Genomic DNA, 12,131 nt, shown 5'->3' with positions numbered 1-12,131 from the left:
ATTCTGCATCTCAGTGATTTTCCTGGCTCTTGAGATGGATTTTTTGTGTCCATAAAGCCTCCATGCATTCTAGATGGTTTAGGTTGCAAACTCTTTTTCCTAACTTACACCTAACTTACATTACCACCGCTTCTTCTCCCAGGAAAACCCCATCTGCCTGCCAGAAACAGAAATTAACACACAAATTGGAATCAGAAGAAACACATTCAATAAAATTTTTTCCATGTCTGGACCATTATTTCCTTCTGATTACAGAAGTAATGTAAACTGTGAAAAGTAAAAGATTTCAAAAATTAAATAAATGCAAAGAGAAAGTCCCACCCCCCATTTTTTTTATTTATGGAAAGTCATTGCAAATATAATTGTGTTATAGCACTTCAGATTTTTAGATATGTGGGTCTGTTGTTCTAGAGCTATTGAAAAAGTAATATCTGTCTTTTATCTTCTAAAATAATTTATTCCAAATGGCATTTATTCTATGGGGCAGAGGAGGGCAGGCATTTAGAGGGTATGATGTAGTATGATACATGCTACACGTGTGGGGGTTAGAGGACAACAGCTGGTGGAGTTGTTCGGTTGGCCTGGGCATCAGAGTAGGGAGACAGCTGTGGATGTATGTGGCCATTTGTGTGGCATTTCTGCAAAGACCAGGTGAGAAAGAATACAAAAAAAACAGCTTGCACAGTTTTGAGTCCAGATGGGAGAGAGAGATAAGCAAGAAGAAAGTGTTGCAAGGGGGTGGCATATGCGGCAATATGATGCAGAAATCAACTTGAAGGGGCCATCACAGAGAATGTGAGCATCATAGTCAAGTAAATATCCAGTAGCAGTGAATAAAACTGGAAACCATGACTCTATAGTGGTGCAATAAATAAACGCATAAAATGAAAGTTTGATGAGAGATGGGATATTTATAAAGTCAAAATTAACCTCTCTACTTTAGAGATATTAATTACAAAGGGAAAAACAGTAATTTACAGTGGAAAAACCTGGAAGGTAGCAACATAATCAAATGATCATCAAGAAGAAGAAATAAAAACTTTGTTCCACCTATTGAATACTGTGGCTCTTAGCTTCTGAGATGAGTCTTCCCTCATCTTGGAATTCAGTCTCTCAGCTGCTCTTTGTCCGCAAGGAGTGAGGCTGATTGTGCCGTTGATAATCCTGTTAACAAAACGATGGAATGTGACTTTGGATGCTAAGTCCAAAAAGGCATTGTCTGCTCCGGAGGAAGCCAGATGGCATATGTGGGGACTCTCGAGCACAGTCAACACTACCTTGAGAGAACCGCTTTGAAACACAATTCCAACCCCATCATGCTTCCAGATGAAAACAGCCCTTGCCAACATCTCAATTGCAGCCTCATACATAAAAATGCAACTTCATGAGAGAATTGCCCACTTATTCTATGCTTTTGCCTGATGTACAGAAAATGATACAAGACAGTGTTTAGAGTTTGTCAACGACTGGTTGATTTGGTTGTGGCAGTGAGTCATTATTACAGATTGTGACAAGAAGGCACCATTTGGGGTCGGAGAGATGCAATGCAGAGGGGAAGTGCTTGCCTTACTCATGGCTAACCCTGGGGTGTGATCCACTGCATATGGTTCCCCAAGAACAAGCAGGGGTGATCCCTAAGCACAGAATCAGGAGTAAGCCCTGAGCACAGAAGTATTGTCCATAAACAAAACAAAACCACACACACACACACACACACGAAACAGAAACATCAGTTTGTGCTATTTTGCCAACATACATAACCTCAATCTAGTCCTAATGAAACATAAAACGTTATTGAGAGCCACTGAGCAAAGAAACTGGCCCTTCATCTCCCATAGAATCCAGGTCATAAAGGACACTGAGATAGTGTTCTGGGGTGAAGGAGATATAAGGCATGACATTTTCACACAGCTTCGCATACTTCGCCTGATCCTGAGTGCCAGGGTTTCACCACAAGACATAATTGGAACAACTGGAAAAACTTGGAGATGTTAGGATTAAAGTGCAGATAAGAATTAGAGAATATTAATACGCCAGTGTCTGTGGCAGTAATGTGGTTATGTGGCAATACATACATGAAAGTATGTATCCGGGACTGATGAAGCATCAGGTTAGCACTTCAGTCTCTAATGTTAGAATGAGGGTTCTTGGTATTCTACTTGCAGTAATTTCCGTAAGTTTATAATCAAGCGATTTTTAAACAATTATCCAGAGACAAAAAATGTGTAGACCTTTCTTATAAAAATAGATCTACCTATTCTGTGCTGTTCAGGCACCTGTGTCCCACAGACCTCACAGGGCAGGGCTGGCTGGATGCACACAGCATCCTTCTCAGCCCCTGCAGCTTTCAGACTCCTTCTCTGGTCTATTTGTAAAGGAATGAGGTGCATTCAAAATTTGGAGTCAAAATTAGGAGTCAAAAAATATTTTGAACAAGTCTTTTATTTGTTATGGTGAGCAAGGTTAGTAAATATTTTTCTACATATATGTGTGCCCTTGTTTGGTTTTGCCCCTTAAAGGCCCCGAGGCTTATTGCTCTGAGAATACCTTATGTGGTGCTGGAGATGGAAGTGGGTTCCTGCTGTGCTGTGTTTGTGGCCCTATGACTTTCAAACACCTTTTCTACTCCCTCCTGCACTCTCCCCATCCCCCCACCTGCCTGAATACGCATCCTCATGACCCATTCTAGGCCCAGCCCTATGAACAACTTTGTACTACTTGAACTCCTTTTTTTTCTTACTTTTCTCTTGAAGATTGAAATGATCTTCCTTTCCTCAAAATCCCCTTAGTTTTTTCAGAGAATACTTAAGGGCATAGTCCATTCTAAGTGTGCTTTATATTACGACAGATACTCATCTCCCTCGACAGACAGTATTTTCTTCTCGTTTTATTTTATAAAAATTCCAGCATACAATGATGGATTTGATATAGAATATGAAATTCAGGCACTTATCTGTAGAAGGGTAGATGAATTTTCTTAGGAAAATAGATGTCTAATTTTCAAAATCCACAATAAAACTGCCAGTGTTTGAATATTGTGCATTCCACAATGACCTAGAATTGTGAAAAGGCATTTAAAAGGGTTAGAAATGATTTTTTTTCATGCATTGGTTTTTGCTTTGTCTTCAGCTTACAAGGCCTAATATCTATGAAGCATCATATCTAGAAGACATTTTTCATATCTAGAAGACCTTTTTCATATCTAGAAGACGTCTGTTCTTTTCACAGTCCATAGATCAACTTTGCTTCCAGATCTGTGATATCATCCACAACTTTGATTATCCTCCCCCCCACACCTTTCTTTCCCCGCCCCCAGTGGAATATTTAGGGACAGCAAAGGTGATAAAATCTATCAAAGAGATAAGTGAACCTTTTGTCCCCTCAAAAGCTAGTACTTACGGACATAAGTAGTACAGGAAGGCTTCTCTTGGAGAATTTTAATGTGAAATTTGTTTTCAAGTTAAAAAGTATCTCCTTGTTAACTGGAAGAAGAACTGTCCTTGAGTCCTGTTCTGCAGGACATAATAAGATATAACACCTTCTTCACCTATATTTTAAATAAGAAACGTTTGGCATCGTTAAGTATTATCCCTTGACACACTCACTTTGTGGCTTAGAAAGGCAATAGGTAGCCTTTAGGCGAAATGCTTTTCCCTACTGGGATTCTCTCTCTTGCCCATAGGGTTAGGACAAAGCTGAAAGGCTTTTGTGTTGAAAAGCTTAAACAGCAAACCGAAGGGAAGCTCAAACAATCATCAGTGTTTGAGAAACGTCATTGTTGGTGTAAAGGCAGTGGTTCCTGGGTGCTGGGGAGGTGGTCTCGCTCTTGGGCTGGGCACATTTTCAGTGATGCCTGTGTGTGCCCCTGGAGTGCTTCGTGCGTGACCAGCTCGGCTGGAGTTTCTGCTTTTAGAGTTGTTTTCCTTGAGCCTCTGAGGGCGCGGGTTTGGGCTTTTAGATCAGCTTCGGTATCGTGTGACCTCCTATGGCCGCTTCAGACCCACAGACTGTTGGCCGCCTCTCCCTCTGAGCCTGGTGACTGTTGCTCTTATGATTCACCTGCCCGCGGAGGTCCCCTCGGAGCCACATGTTAACAATCAGTGATGAGAGTCCTTTTCCCTGGGAGACTGTTTTTCTGTCCTCCCCGGTCCATCTTAACACGCCTGTCCAGAACTCGCATCTGCACCTCGGCGCGGCCGGCGATGCGCTCCAAGGGGCGCGCGAGTGCGCGCGCGTCCGAGCCCCGGGCGCGGGGTCCTTTCGGGAGTCGGGAGCGGGCCGGCTGTCGCTGGCCGGGGGTCGCGGACACGCGGGGTCCAGACGAGCCCTCGCCACCGTGCCCGCCGCGCCGCGCGGTCCGCCCAAACTTGGCGGGAGCCGCTGCTCACCGGGGCGCGGGCGCTGGGCGGTGCCGCCGGGGTCCCGGGCCCGCGTCCCTGTCGGAACGCGCCGGTGTCGCCGGGACGGCGGCGGACACGTGCGGGCGCGCCCGGCGGGGCCCGGGGCCGCGGGAGCGACTCTGCCCAGGTCCGGGGGCGGCGACGCGGGCGGTGACGCGGGGGGCGGGGCGGGGGGGCGCGGGCGGGGGCCGGCTCTGGCCGCAGCGGCCCCCCCGCCCCGCGCGCCCGCCGCGACACCCTGCCACCCCGCCGCGCCGCTCAGCCGCCTGTCCCCGCAGGTTCGCGATGAGCCGCGCCGCCCGGCCCGCCGCAGGACACCGCCCGGCCATGCAGTAGCCCTCGCCGCGGACATGGCCGGCCCGCGCCTGCCCCTGCTGCTGCTGCTGCTGCTGCTGCTGCCCGCGCGCCCGCGCGCCCTGCTCCCGCGGTGAGTGTGGGGCGCCGCTCGGGGCGGGGGTGCTCCCCTCCGGGCGGGCGGGGGGTGCTCGCGCCTCCCGGCCGGGCTGGGGGTGATCCCACCTACGGGCGGGCGGGGGTGCTCCCTCCTTCGGGTCGGGTGGGGGTGATCCCTCCTCCGGGCCGGGGTGCTCCCTCCTTCGGGTCGGGTGGGGGTGATCCCTCCTCCGGGCCGGGCCGGGGTGCTCCCTCCTTCGGGTCGGGTGGGGGGTGCTCCCTCCTCCGGCCGAGCAGGGGGGTTCTCGCGCCTCCGGGCAGGACTGGGGCTGCTCCCTCCGGGGGCCCGGGCCGGGTGGCTGCTCGCGCCTAGCGGCCGGGCGGGGTGGGTGCCCGGGGGTGGGTGCTCCTCCCCGGCCGGTGCCTCCCCCCGGGATCCGGGCCCTGCGGGAAGGAGGCGCCGCGGGCCGCGCGCTCACCGCAACTTCTGGAGCAGCCGGAAAGCCGGCTCCGCGCTGGGGGTCTCTGTCCCGCCGAGCGCCGCCCGCGCACGCGGCCCCCCGAGAGGACCGAGCTGTCCCTCCCGAGGACAGCCCGGCGGGGAGAGCGGGGGAGGCGGGCAGGGGGGCAGTGCCCGAGCCCCCGGGCCCCGCGCGCAGGGTGCGCCGGCAGGGCTCGGCGAGGCTCCCCACCCCGCGCGCGACTCCCTGGACTCTGCTGCCGGCTGGTGCGTTGGGGCTGGCTAGGAACACGGGTACCCATGAGTTTCAAAAAAAGAAAAAAAAAACCAGCTGGGTAATAGGTGAGATATTTCTGCCCTTACTAAACTGTCAAGCTCATAATAACGCCTTTCAGAGCGTCCCTGTTCACGGCGCCGTTAGCTAGAAATAAACACGGAAGGGGACGGAGGCTTTCTGGAGTGACCAAACAGCCTGGTCGCTTGCTCCGATTATCTGCTATTAGTAGGGTTTATGGTCGGGAATGAAAAAAATGCAACTCTGAGTATGCATGAGAACATCCGGTAGTCATCACGAGTTTTAGAACGGAAAATACTGGGTCAAAATCAAAGCTTTAAGGTCATAGAGTAGCAGCCCCCTAACCCCTACCCCCCCCCCCCCCCACACACACACACATCCTTCTCTCTTCTCAGGTTAACATTGTTGAAATTCTGCTTTGTTGTTGTTCAGGTTCAAAGAAACTACCAGACCATTTTCCAATGAGTGTCTTGGTAGCACCAGGCCAGTCATTCCTATTGATTCATCTGACTTCGCACTGGACATCCGCATGCCTGGAATCACACCTAAACAGGTGAGAGGAACTTTAGATCTCATTGTTTCTTTACAGTCTCACAGTTAAGCAAGGAAATGCACTTATGCCATGGGCATTTCTTTGACAGTGGGCATTTGCTTTAGAGTCGCCGCAGATAGGGTAAGAAAAAGTAAATATTACAAAGGAGAGTATGTCTTTCATGGTATATCTTTCAGCTACAAATCTTAAAAACAGTATTTCACCTATTGTTATTTATGTTTTAACAGCAGCCCTTGAAATTTTGCACTTTGAAGTTCTCAGCGGCATAATAGCCTCTGGTGCAGTATGTGTATATAAAATATGAAGAGCTGCTCTAATACAGGGGAATATCCCAGGCAGCTGTGTGTCAGAGATGGCCAGGCTGAAATACTCTCGATCACACCACAAATTGGAAAACAAGGCATGTTTACTGCCAAGAATTTGAAAAAAAATCATCCTGTACCTAAATATTTAAGAAAATTGTTCATACAGGTGGTTGGTTGTGAATTTCCTTTTGTCCAATTTGGTTGTTAGATCTAATTTGAAGAAATAATGGCAGAGATCATAAAAAATGTGTGTGTGAGAGAGAGAGAGGGAGAGAAAGAGAGAGAATTTTGAGTAGAAGCATTTCTAGGACTTGGCCTTTTGTAAGTACTTTCTCTTCAAGCAGCTCAAACCCACCTACTGTCGTGTGTCTGAGGTGTTTCATTAAGCATAAAAAAGGCCAGAATTAATTAGGCTTTGCAGCCGGTGGTGAGGGATTTATGGGTGTCATTAAGACAGAGGCTTCTCCTTTTGAAGGGCTGCAGGGACCTGGCTTTTGTGCAGCTGTGGTGGCTGATGAGCCACGGATGCAGATAACATTCTGTTTTCCATTTCTCTTCCTTTTTACTTGAGTTCTGAGAGAAGAGAAAGGACCCTTCTTACCAGGGAAAATGCCTTTCCCTGGAATGCACAGACTCAGTAGATACTCTGGCTTTGGGGGGTTGCAAAGGATCCACGTTCGTGTGTTTGAATGACTGTGTGAAACCAAGCTGGCTATAGTGTTGTTTAATAACTGAGACCAACTCACACCTATCCTGGGCTGGCTGGTGACTCCTAGTGCTCAGGTTGTTAGTCTCCTGCCATTAATTCCTAAGCTTTGTACTTCATCAGAAGAGGTGTAGTAAGATTAGCATTCGGAGCCAAGAAAGAGGGTCTCTCCTGTGAAGAAAGCGGGTTCTGCTTTCTCTCTCCTGTTCCCTGTCAGCCCCCACCCCTATTTGTTTCAAGTCACTTTCTACTCTTATTTTTTAATTCACTAATTGATCATTAAGTAGTGCTTTCCTGCAAGAATCCCATCGTTTTTCAAATAGTCTCCTTGTGGATTGTTATTCTAATTTGTTTTTCTTCTTATTATTTTACCATCAGACATTTAATGTATTTAACAATAATGATAATAATGGTTGACTGTATTAGGACAGATATTCTTAAAAGAATATAGAGGAGTTGCATTTCTATAAAAAGAAATAGTATGCTCACTTCTTATTACAGTTTATAATGATCAGAATAAGTCCGTGTACCAAGTGAAATTACAGTGAATTGTTTGGCACCGTCTGCAGTCACCCTTGCCATATGCAGCGGGCATCTGCTGGTTGCCTGCCATCTGCCTCGTGCAGTGGGCATCTGTTTGCCGCCTGCCTCTCTGCCTCATGCAGTGGGCATCTGCTAGTCACTGTCCCTCTCTGCCTCGTACAGTGGGCATCTGGAACCATCTCTCGGAACAGTGGTTCCCAGGAGTTGTGATTCACGATCCAGAGCTGACATATAGCCCTTGGTCCCTGCCATTGGTTCAGAAGAAGGTGTGACCCTCAGCACCCCACTCAAAACATAGAACTTGAACATTTCTCCTTTTCTATCACCTGTTAGTGGTAAACGTAGGATTGCTGGATCCTCAAGGGCTATCAGGTCTAGACTAAAATTGATACAGTAGAAAGCAATGGAGTGATAGCACAGTGGTAGGGTGTTTGCCTTGCACGTGGTCGACCTGGGTCCGATTCCTCCACCCCTCTCGGAGAGCCCGGCAAGCTACCGAGAGTATCCCACCAGCACGGCAGAGCCTGGCAAGCTTCTTGTGGTATATATTCGATATGCCAAAAACAGTAACAACAAGTCTCACAATGGAGACGTTACTGGTGCCCACTCAAGCAAATTGATGAACAACGGGAGGACAGTGACAGTGACAGAAAACAATGGAGTGAGATAAGGATAAGTGTTCTGGAGATAGTTCATTTAGAGAGTTTTCTATTATTTTAGGGTTTTGCACATGTTGAGTTTCCTTTGACTTGCAACTGAAACTCCTATCTGGGCAAGTGATTCCTTTGTGCTGTCTGACCAGCTCAGAGCTGACTGTTGAGTGTTCCTTCCATTTTTTCTTCTGTTTACCACAGGCTAGTCCTTACTGACTGGACCTAGGTGACAAACGTTAGATACCTGGGACAACTTGATGAGAGTGGTTAGTTGTACTTTAAACTGGGCATCCCTAGGAAGGGAAGGCTGCCCCTAGACCCCCTTCTTCCTGAGGAAGAAGGCTCTGAGCTGCAGTACTCTGAGTATTTTTGTTGAAGAAAGAATTCTTTATTGAAAAAAAAACCTGCAATGAATCTAAACTTAGTATAGCTTCCTTAAAAAAGGAGGACGGAATTAAAGAAAAAGGAAAAAATTGGAAAGAAGGGCGCAAGTGATAGTCCAGTGGCCAGAGCCTCTGCCTTGCACGCACGGGCCCAGCTTCCATCCTTGGCATCCCACGTGATTCTCTAAGCACTGCCAGGAGGGATTCCTGAGCTCGGAGCCAGGGGGAGCCCTGAGAATTGCAGGGCGTGGCCCAAAAATGGAAGGAAGGAAGGAAGGAAGGAAGGAAGGAAGGAAGGAAGGAAGGAAGGAAGGAAGGAAGGAAGGAAGGAAGGAAGGAGGGAAGGAGGGAGGGAGGGAGGGAGGGAGGGAGGGAGGGAGGGAGGGAGGGAGGGAGGGAAAAATAAAAAATGATTAGAGGAAATATAAGTTGAAAGAAAGGGAACAAGAAGAGCTGAATCCTCCTAAAATTTCAAGGAATAGAATAGTTAAGAACAAAAATTAAGGGAAAACTTAAGAGTAATATGTACAGCAGAATATTTTTGAAATCATATAAGAAAAAGAAGAATGAGGAAAATCTGAAAAAATAAGGAAAGACACAAAGGGAAAAATGAAGTTTTATTCATTTATATTTTAAATGAAGCAAACTGTTTTTTATTTAAAGGAATTTAGTAAAAACGTAGGAAGGGAGAGGATGAGACAAGCATGTTCCAGAGAGAATGGGCTTCTCCACAGGAGAAAGCCAAAGGGGTTTTGTTTTTTTTGGTTTGGGGTCACATTCAGCAGTACTCAGGACTTCTGGCTTTCATTCAGAGATCACTCCCTAGCGGGGCTCAGGGGACCATGAGGGTTGGAACCTGATTGGTTGTGTGCAGTGCGAGCACCCTGCCTGCTGTACTTTAGTTTTTCCTTTCCTCTTTCTTCTTCTTTTTTTTTCCTGTGATCAGGATGGAACCCAGGTTTCATAAAAAATATATATTTTTAAGTGGCAAAGATGAGAAAAATAGGAAAAATTAAAGAAAGAAGAAATTGAGAAATCAGGACTTGTAATTTAAGCAGACCAGAATCAGTTAAAGATGTATATTCATTTGAGAGATTTGTTTTTAAATTTAAAAGCTATCTTTTTAAAAATGGAAGTAGCTATTTTATGTTTTAGTTTTGGGTCATTAAAGATAAACATGTGTATCTACTACACTAATTTATCTACTACACTAATTTCATCATCAAGAGTCCAATTCTTTCCTTCCTGTAAGTTTGTTCCCACTTATCCCCTGCTGCACTTTTCTCCTTCATTGGTCTGGTAGTTCAAAAATTAATTTATCTCAACAGAGTTATTATAAAATCAGCCTTATGATTGGGCAATAATGGATGCTCTATCAGCAAATCTGTTGTGAGTTTTTCCTGTAGAAAGTGAAGGTTGTTGGGGAGACTTGCGCCAGGGATGAGGAGAGCAACAGTGATAACACGGAACTATAACTAGTCACGGAATCGGGAAGGAGGAATACACGTTTAGCTTTGATCCAACCATGTCAGACCTCTCTGCTGTGCTTTATTCTGCCAGACTGTCTGCATACTTCAGAGGAATCGTTAAATACTTTTTCAATTTGGGTGAAGGAGAGAAACTGGGGACATCATTGGCGGGAAAAGTCCACTGGTGAAGGGATGGGTGTTGGAACATTTTATGACCGAAACCCAATCATGAACAACATTGTAACTGCCTCTCACTGAGATTCAGTAAAAAAAAAACGAATAAATAAAAATCAGAAACCAAGGGGAAAAAAGATAAAATAATGATTAACATTTGAAAAAAAATGTCCCATTTGGGGCTGGAGAAATAGTATAGGTGTTAAGATGCTTGCCTTGCCTGTGACCAACCCCAGTTTAATTCCTGACACTGTAGATGGTCCCCAGTTCCCACCATGAGTGATTACTGAGCGTTGCTATGTGTACTGCACCCCACCATCCCTCAAAAATACCCTTATTCCCATTAGACCTGGTTCTGGAGGTCGGGGAAAGTAGCTTATGATCTATTACAATATCCTTTTTATCATCAAGGTGAGCTCACTTTTTCCTCTTCTCAGACTTGAAATTTGAACTAGTTATCTCTGTCTTCCTTCTTCTGACTCACTTCATTTAACACGAGATCCCAAGTTGCAGTGAATTACATGATTTCACTGTTCCTAAAAATGTACCTTATGACTTAAGTAAGACGATAGCTCCAGGCAGTAACGCACATGCTTTGCTGCTTTGCATTGGGAGACCAGGCTTCCATCCTCCGCACACCGGCTCCCCCAAGCCACGCCAGGAATGTCAATACCATTGAGCACCAATCTGGGAATAACCCTTGTACTTGCAGCTGTAGCTTAAAAACAAAACATAAAAATAAAATAGATTTTATGAGTAAAGAAGGAAGGAACAGTTGAAATCAATGTTCTTCCCTAAGTTCTTATACATAGTTTCCCCAATATGGATCCTAATTTATTTTTATACTAGTTGGTAATTAGGCTGATTCCTTCACTTTGCTGAGGACTTTGTATAAGTGTGTTGATCTTATTTAAAACAATTACCCTAATATGAGTCCTTTCAAATCCAAAGCTTAGAGAACAATGTATTTGTTGTTTGTGCATCTTAAGTTCTCTGCAATCATAGCTGAAGAATTTAACAGTGTAAATTGGTAAAATAAAAAATTTTGCAGGTTTAAATTTTTTTCTGAATCTGATAACTTGATTTGGGGGATGGGCTGTCCTAGCTGCTGTACTTTCTCTTCAGTTAGCGCCTGATAGCTTGAAATGAAAATTATTGGATTTCTTTTCATTCAGAAATGTTAGATTGTCATTAATTAATATAATGATTTTGCACGCTTATTTTGTGGTGGTTGAGAACAACAGAATGGTATCTTTTCCCTTTCAGAACCTCTTGTAGATTCTTGTCTCGTTCCATATTTGTTTTCGAAGATTCACAAATTTGGCTCTGAAATTGTAAGAATTCTTTCCCTGAGTTCCTAGCACAAATAGCAGTCACCGGGAGTGTCAGGAAATGGAACGATTCTGAGTTTTATCACTCATTTTAAAGTAGTGCTGAAAGAATTTAGTTATTGAGAGGAAAACAGAATAAAGAAAATACTTCTACATCTTTTTTTTCACAAGCTTCATCAGGGGCCAAGGAGATGGGATAGGGTGGTACAATTTATGCCTACTCTGTGGGACCCAAGTGAGATTTTCAGCCCCACTACATCCCTTGAGCATCCCCTGTGTAAGGCCTCTGAATACCAGCAGGGTGAGCCTGGCTCATTTTCAGGGCCGTACAGCACCACATCCTTGGGTTCTCCATTGAACTACTAGCCCACTGGCTGATAATTGCTAGAGAGATGCATAAGTACCTCTTGGAACTCCCTCCCTCAGATCTTCTCAATAGAGTTCCTCTTTCCTGATTTTCTTAAAT

General features: G+C 45.8%; 1 protein-coding gene across 12 annotated transcripts in view; it reads left to right on the top strand.

Moving 5' to 3' along the window:
* Positions 1–12,131, top strand: part of PAM (peptidylglycine alpha-amidating monooxygenase) — a 297,725-nt gene that overhangs the window by 124,114 nt on the left and 161,480 nt on the right. For 10 of the 12 annotated variants that reach the window (XM_055143816.1, XM_055143866.1, XM_055143857.1 and 7 more), the window contains exons 2-3: positions 4,679–4,827; positions 5,981–6,101. In XM_055143816.1, coding sequence (XP_054999791.1) covers positions 4,751–4,827; positions 5,981–6,101 — 198 coding nt within the window. In that variant the 5' untranslated portion in view covers positions 4,679–4,750. Of the gene's footprint in view, positions 1–4,387; positions 4,528–4,678; positions 4,828–5,980; positions 6,102–12,131 lie in introns of those variants that run through there. The other 2 variants (XM_055143810.1, XM_055143847.1) reach the window with 2 other exon arrangements.

This window comes from Sorex araneus, chromosome 1 (genome assembly GCF_027595985.1).
Source record: "Sorex araneus isolate mSorAra2 chromosome 1, mSorAra2.pri, whole genome shotgun sequence".
NCBI lineage: Eukaryota > Metazoa > Chordata > Mammalia > Eulipotyphla > Soricidae > Sorex > Sorex araneus.
Note: the sequence above shows the minus strand (reverse complement) of the source record. Positions and strands in the feature narration are given on the sequence as shown.